This window comes from Crocodylus siamensis, chromosome 4, assembly GCF_052110815.1.
Source record: "Crocodylus siamensis isolate JL-2025a chromosome 4, ASM5211081v1, whole genome shotgun sequence".
Taxonomy (NCBI): Eukaryota; Metazoa; Chordata; order Crocodylia; family Crocodylidae; genus Crocodylus; species Crocodylus siamensis.
The window spans coordinates 145,678,637-145,686,022 of NC_143398.1; the positions used below are offsets into that span (position 1 = coordinate 145,678,637).

The 7,386-nt window shown below is 54.6% G+C and overlaps 1 protein-coding gene across 1 annotated transcript; it reads right to left on the reverse strand.

The window, feature by feature from the left end:
* Positions 1 to 581: 581 nt before the first annotated feature.
* On the reverse strand, positions 582 to 3,596 carry CCR10 (C-C motif chemokine receptor 10). Its single transcript, XM_090041646.1, has 2 exons — positions 3,570 to 3,596; positions 582 to 1,822 (listed from the first exon to the last, which is right to left on the reverse strand). Exons 1-2 carry the CDS (start codon positions 3,594 to 3,596, stop codon positions 752 to 754), a joined length of 1,098 nt encoding a protein of 365 aa, XP_089897772.1. The 3' UTR covers positions 582 to 751.
* Positions 3,597 to 7,386: the final 3,790 nt, after the last annotated feature.

The window sequence follows — 7,386 nt, forward strand, 5'->3', positions numbered from 1 at the left end:
CCCATGAGAAGATAAGAAGTCCCATACTGGGCCAGACCAATGGCCCCCTATACCAGTAGATTGATGTTTTGCCAGTGGCCACCATCACTTTCAATTGCAATCCCCCAGCATTTCCAGCAGCTCTGGAAGCCAGGGAGGTCTAAGCACCCAGAACCAAACCCTGAAAAGCTGGATGTGGCAGCTACCATCTGGGACCACTAGGGCCCCAGATGGACCAGGGGCAATAGCAGTCAGGGGCAGGGAGACATGGGCTCTGAGAACATATGGCCCACTCCTTCATTTGTTCTGATGAAGGCCATTTGAAGATGGGGCTTGGTAGCATATGGTCAGGTGCCTTCCTTGGCCTGGGGCAGCTCACAGAACAGTGTGTGATGAGGGCAGCAGTACATCATGTTGCTGTAGCTGTCATGGTCCAGGGAGCATGCGGAAACCAGGGCTGGTTTGGTGATATCTTTTATTGGTCAAGTTGCATAGAAGGGAGAGATGTCAAACAAGCCTTCAGGCACAACAGACCCTTGCTGTATTTTTTGCCTGGTGAGGAAGGAGCAAGGGGTGGGTCACACTTTTTCCCCAGCTGGGAATGATGGCTCTGCAATGGCCAGAAGAAGTTGCTGTGTGAACATGAAACTCTGCCTTGCCCTCACTGGCACTTAACACTTAATTTAAGCCAGGGACAGGGAGAGGCCGGCCATGGGACTCTAGGTCTGGCCTCCTGCACTGCAGACCAGGGATACATTGAGAACACTGCCCCCTATATCACCTCCTGGCAGGTGGAGAGTGATCCTCGACAGCTGGTGCCGGAGCAGGCAGGGCACCCACCCTGTGCCTGGCCCACGCAGCCGGCATCGCTAGCCAGGAGCCACAGCTCCCTCTGGAAGCGCTCGCCCACAAAGGCGTAGAGTACAGGGTTGAGGCAGCAGCGGAGATAAGCCAGGCCACTGGTGATAACCAGGGCCAGGTCTTTACTCCGGCTCTGGGCACAGCTCATCTCCCGATGGCCCAGCAAGTCAGCCGTGTCCAGGAGCACCATCAGGCTGTGGGGCAGCTGCAAAGCCACAAAGACAAGCACCAGAGCCAGGATTACCCGCAGGGCTTTATATCGCGGGCAGGTACGAGTGGTCAGCAGGGTGTGGGCGATGGCAGTGTAGCAGGAGGCCATGACCAGGAATGGCACCACAAACCCTAGCACAACCTGGGCCAAGTTGGTGGCTCCCCTGGCTGCTTTGGAGATGCCCTTAGGGAAGACCACCCTGCAGAGCTGCAGGCCCTGGTGCTGCTCAGTTTGGCTGTACACGAACTGGGGCAGGGCTAGCAAGGTGGAGAACACCCAGGCCAGCCCAACAGCAAGCCAGCCATAGCGCTTGGCACGGGGCCGCAGACGGTAGGCAAGGGGTGCCCGGGTAACGGCCACGTAGCGGTCAATGCTGATGAAGGTCAGGAACAGGAAGCCGCTGTAGAAGTTGAGAGCATAGAGGCCCTGCAGGGCCTGGCACGAGCCAGTGCCCATAAGCCAGCCCTGCATCAGGCCGGCCACAGCAAAGGGCAACGTCAGGAGCAGCAGGAGGTCAGACACAGCCAAGTGGAGCAGGCAGACGTCGGTCACGCTGTGTGCCTGGCGGTAGCGGGCATGGGTGAGCAGCACCAAGCCATTTCCCATCACGCCCAGTAGAGACAGCAACACATAGACTGCCGGCTGGTAAATGCGAGCAAAGCCTTGCACAGCCCCCTTCTCACACAGCTTGGGAATGATGCCATCCTCCCATGTGGCGTCAAAGTATAAATCAGTGGTAACTGCGGCCTCGACCTCCCAGGGGCTGAAAGTCTGGGATTGACAAAGAAATAACATTAGCAAGAATGCCCCCTAGGAAGCAGAGCACAGCACAGCACAGCACAATTCAACACAACACAGCACATACCACTACGCAGCGGCACAGCATTGCAGGCCAGATAGTGAAATGGGCCCTGGGCTGAGACCCTGACAACAGGCATCTTAGCGCTGGCCCTGCCAGATGGGGAGGCCTCTGGACGCCGTGAGTGAGTTTCTGTCTCACGCCTCACCCACAACAAGGCAGCAGGGTGATTTCCAGACACCCAGTCATTGCAAGAGCGGTGCCGCTCTACCATCCTTGCGTAGGAAGAGCAACCTCAATCACAGTTTCCCTGTATTCAGGGAAGCCCTGCAGCTGGTACACATCACTCCCCAGGCACCACGTAAGCAGCCCTCGCTCTGGGCTGCAGCTGGAGGACTTGCGGACAGCTCAGCATTTTCTAGCAAACAAGAAAAATATCTGAGGCCAATAAGGCAGGAGTGACATGGGAGGGATGAATGCTTAGCACCCTGCCCTCGAGCTGCCCAGTGCTCAGCATCCACACACAGGCTTGCACACTCACTGACCTGAGCTGGGACAGGGCCTGGGCCTCTGTAGGCTGCAATGGGTGAGCAAGCCATACAAGCAGGTATCGGGGATCTCAAAAGAGAATGGATCCCAGCGAAACTAAGCCAGCCAGTGCAAGGCATCCTGGGGGAGAAGGTGCATACGTGCGTCCAGAAACCAGCAGACATGTACACAGAGTTCAAAGCACACACCCTTCTGCTTCAACACAGGTTACAAAGATGGAGGGCCACAGGGACACACCCTCTCCCCACTTAGCAACAACCCTGCTCTCAGTCCTGAGGCCCTCCTGGGGGCTTGCTTCCTCCCCTCATTTCTAGGTGCCTGCTTCGCTGAATGCAACACATTAGTCTCAGTGTCTCCAGCCCAGCCATGGGGGTGGGCAGGCAAAGCCCTCCCAGCCATGACATTCCCCCAGTGCTGCTTGGGGCATCCCTGCAGAGCTCTCATCAGTGGTGATGAGCTTGTGTCCCACTGGTGCAAACTGGTGTAAGCACCTCTGCCAAAGGGAGGCTACAACAACAGACAGCAACCAAGAAAGGTCTTACCACTGCAGTTTCTTTCTTACTTGGCTGTGTGCTGAACTCAGGGCTGTGGTAAGACCTACAAGCTCAGGCCTTACAGCGACCTGGATGCCTTCTCCTGCTCTCAGCTACAGCAACTGCAGGGCTGTGTGGTGTACTTTGGAGCGTGAAGCAGCCTAGTGATGGCACAGACAGTCAACACTCTCTATGCATCCATGCTGGCTTCTGCCCAACATTCATCCACTGAAATCCTGGAGCACAAAGCACTGCCCTGTCCTTCAGCAGTACCACTGTGCCAGTCCAACTACACGGGAAGCAGCTTCCTTGCAGATGTAGTTTAGCCCCTGAGCCCTGCATGGAACTTGGTGTGGATACATCCTGGAGCTCCATACAGGGCCAAGGCCTGGGGGCTGCACTCCCCGCTAGTGGGAGTTCGGGTATGGTGGTGAATCCCAGCTTGGATAGGACCATGGTGGGTCCCAGGAGGGCTACTCAGGACAAGGCACTCAGATCAGCCCTGCCAGTGGCTCCTGGTCAAGCTGATTCACTTATTTTTATGAGTTAAAAAAGAATCTTTATCAGGAAAACATGGGTTTCATCTCAAACAGAAACGTGTCCCCACCCCCACCTTAGCAAGCCGGCAAACCCTCACCTGGTTGGGAGCAGGCATCTCAGCCATGGCGAAGTTGCAGAGATGTCTTATTCGTAGGTTGAGCCACAAAACACTGTGGCTGTGCTGTGGTTGAGCATATGCTGAGCCGATACCAATAACACAGCCCTCTCCCTTTCCCCCACCCCTGCTTCTGACCTCGGGGTGTGTCCTGCAGCAGTCTGAGCCCTCCCTCAAGCATACGTGTCCAAAAAAGGGGGGCAGAAAAAGCATAAGGCTCAGCTCCTAGGGGTACTCCACATGCCAACTCTTTGGAAACCAGGCCCAGAAGGCAAGGCCTTGGGATCCTGTCTGGGTGACTGGATCGCTCTGTGGCATAGGCCACAGAACGCAATACAGCAGAGACCCCCTTGGTGCCACTGAATGGGGGGGAACATTTGGGACCAGCCCTACTACTCTGGGTGTTTGCTACTTTACCTGATGGAGCAATGGGTCATGTATGGCACCTGCTCCCCTGCTAGCCCCCACTGGGGCAGGAGAGCTGCATCTGACACCCCAGCAAGAACACATGCTCCCAGTCCCAGGATGCTCATTCCAAGTGACTCATCCGGAGGCCTACAGGGAAACGCAGCACAGCAAGGTGTGCTAGATAAACTGTGCCAAAGTGTGCTAGATATACTGTGCTGTGTGTTAGCATAGTGGCAGCACTGCTCTCAGTGGAATGATGCTAGTTTATGCCAGTGGGACTGTGAGTGAGGTGCAGTCCCATTACTTGCAGTGGATCACTGCTACTCTATGCCAGTTGGGGATCTGGCCTGATGCTCCTAGCCATGTGATGAGGTATTGCTCCAGAACACAGGGCTGGAGCCTGGCTTCCTTAGAGGAAATGCAGTGGGTTCTGGGAAGCATAGGCAGCCACTGTTACATCTCCCCTGGGCCTCCCCTCTGGTCTCCCCATAAGCCCCACCAGCTTCCCAGAGCTAGGGCCTTTGGAAGAGGTCCACTCCTCCTGCTCTTAGTGGATGCAGTAGTACTTTTTATAATTTGGAAACAGAATTGGTAAGCTTCTTATTAACATGCAGATTAGTTTTTGTCAGGGATGGGGCAACAAGTCAATGCAAGTCTTTAACAGACTTTCTGCCTTTTGCAGTGATAATCCCACAATCCTCCCTTTCTCGGGTGATGCAGTCATTCCCACAGCGGTTTATCCCTGTTTCGCCTTTCAGACCCTGTCCATCCAAGCTGCTATGCCTGTCCCCCAGCCAGCCTGTGGTGGAAGGGAGGAGAGCCTCTCACTGGTGATCTACTAGTGCTTACTGTGTTCTCTTTTAGAAGCTGCTAGAGATCCGTTAGAGCAGTAAGGTGTGTGCAACCTTATTAGGGAGTCTGTTTATCTCTGTGGTTCCTCTACCCTCCTTTGTTGTATAATACTTTTAGTCTCACTTCCTATGAGCAGCAGGATCCAAGCTCCCCAACTAGTCAAGCATCAAGCTGCAGTACAGAAACCTGGGATAGAACCTTTCCAGGTGCAGCTGCTTTGCATTCTGGCACCTACCACTAGTGTTCATGCAAAGAAAGGAGCAAAACCCCCAGCTCAGCATGGTGTCTGGGAAGGTGAGGGAGAAGGGGGTTAAAGCCAAAGGGAGGTAAGGGATTTAAAGCAAAAGGGAAGGCATCTCAGGGTGCATGCAAAGTGGCCCATATAAGTTGTAGAGAGGGTGCAACCCCATTCCTGCTGGGAATAGTGCTCAGGGCACACACATGGCTGTCATCACTATGATTTGCTGCCCCCAAATCCCTGTTTCACCCTGCACCGCAAGGTTGGGGACCAATGCTCAGCTACTCCAGCTCCTGAAGACACTACAGAACAGCCAAGTTGCAGGTGGACTTTCAAGTGATGGACAGCCTTAGGACCTTGGCAGGAGTGAGGAACACCTGCAGGGTAGGAGCATCCCAGGCTAGATACCAACTGCAGAGATGGAGCCAGCACTAAACTGGCTTCAACCTGGCCTAGAAAGACACTTGCCCCATCCAACCCCCTGTTTCAGCCTGTGTCAGGCAGAGGTTGTTGGCATGATGGGGGTTCCTGGCCTGCCTGTGGTCAGTGGCTTGGTTTGATGGCTCTAGCCTTCACTTAAACCCAGCAAGCAAGACTGGCACTGCTGTGTCTCTGCTAAGAAAGCAAACAGATGTCCTGTCGCCACCACAGCCTGTGGCCCAGCTGCACCTGGGGCTTTCTGTTCTCTCTTTCACCCTCATCCTAGGTTCTGTGTCTCAAGCCAAGCTACCACCCCCTCACTGACAGAAAAGAGTCAGCACCCACCGCAAGCAAAAGACAAGGGTCTGTATGACCCCAGCCTGGTCATGGCCTTGTTCCCTGCCCCCTCTGCCCCAGATGCTCTTCAGCTCACGGAAGAAGACGCCTCTTCCTGCCTCCAGCAGCCTGCCTGCACCCTATTACATAAGCCAAGGTACCACATGACAGGACCTAGCAGAAATGAGCCCCTTGTGGCCATGACCTTTCCTATAGGGCTGGGAAGCCTCTTCCTTGTGAATCGTGCTGTGTGGTCTCCAATGACTGACCTAGGTCCCTCCCCAGGGATGGTACACGCCAACAACAAGCTTCTGGGGTGCATGCATGCTTAGGACTTCTCTTGGCAAAGGCTGGCCACCCCATGGCAGTGCAGACTGTCACAGAAGAGATGCATGCAGCACATATCCCTTCTGATGCCACAACTACTATACTAAGAAACAGCCCAGGTAGGCTGCCTGCTGTTTGCAGAGAGCATCCCCAGCCCAAAAGCACTTCCTTCCCTAATGGTAGGCCCTCAGCACCATTGTGCCTTGTTGCCACAGGGTTTCAGATTCAGACCCCTGCTGTGCCTGTCCCAGGACCAGGGGCAGCCTCTGAACCCCCTCTCTGCCTAGCTAATATGCTATAGCTCTGTGCTGCAGCAGCCCTTCTAGGACAGAGGAGGATATCATTTCCGTGGCCCTGTCAATCCACAGCCTGGACTGTGGAACAGCAGCTGGGTGGAAAGAGGGTTCAGAAGGGCTGACAAGGGGGCAGTCAGTACTAACAGGGATGGGTTTGGGATGAAGGTTTTGCTCACCCAAAATCTGGGGATTCTGATTGCAACCTGGGAAACACCTTGAACTGGTCCAAGAGTCAGGGGTGTCTTACAGGTCCAGGCACACCTAAAAGATGAGGGCTCCAGGGAACCAGCCCCCACTACAAGAAGCAGAGCATGAGGGAGAGGAGGGAAACAGTTAACAGTGTGTTTGTAAAGCAGGCCCCAGGCAGATGTGATAGCCAGCAAACAGATTAAGCCCTGCAGGGTTAAGGGGCTGCCTAACTCTCCACTGCTTGGGATTTAGCCTGGTTCTGTTCCCAAGCATCCGCTGTTACTGTCTCACCCCACCTCCCTGCAGGAGGCTAAAGCCAGCTGCCTCTGTGTCCTGCACAGCAATCTCCACAGCCCCAGAGGCCTCACTGTATCCTACACTCTTGCCCCATCTGCCTCTGCAAGGCAGCTTGGTGCTTTCCCCAAGATGCCCCTGAGTTTCGCCTGCCCTGCGCCATATGGCCACAGGAGCAAGGTAGGGAGGAGCCTCCTATTTCCATAAAGCGGCTTTAAGCCCCAACCCGTCAGCGGGTACTGAACCACAGAACGGCTATCCTCGGGAAAGCTTACGGGAAACTTGCTGTCATGGACCCTGATACATTTATTTCTTTATTTTTATTGTGAAAGACATTTTTCGTGTTCTAATGCAAATCAAATCCAAATCCCCAGAACCTAAGGTGCCCTGACTCCCAGCAAACACCCTCCACCCCCACCCAGATATTTCCAAAGTCTTT

Bases quoted from the DNA above. Each gene is read 5' to 3' on its own strand.
- CCR10 (XM_090041646.1), bottom strand. From the start codon at position 3,596: ATGGCTGAGATGCCTGCTCCCAACCAG. The intron at 1,823-3,569 runs GTGAGGGTTTGC...TGTCAATCCCAG, and splicing joins AGATGCCTGCTCCCAACCAG to ACTTTCAGCCCCTGGGAGGT.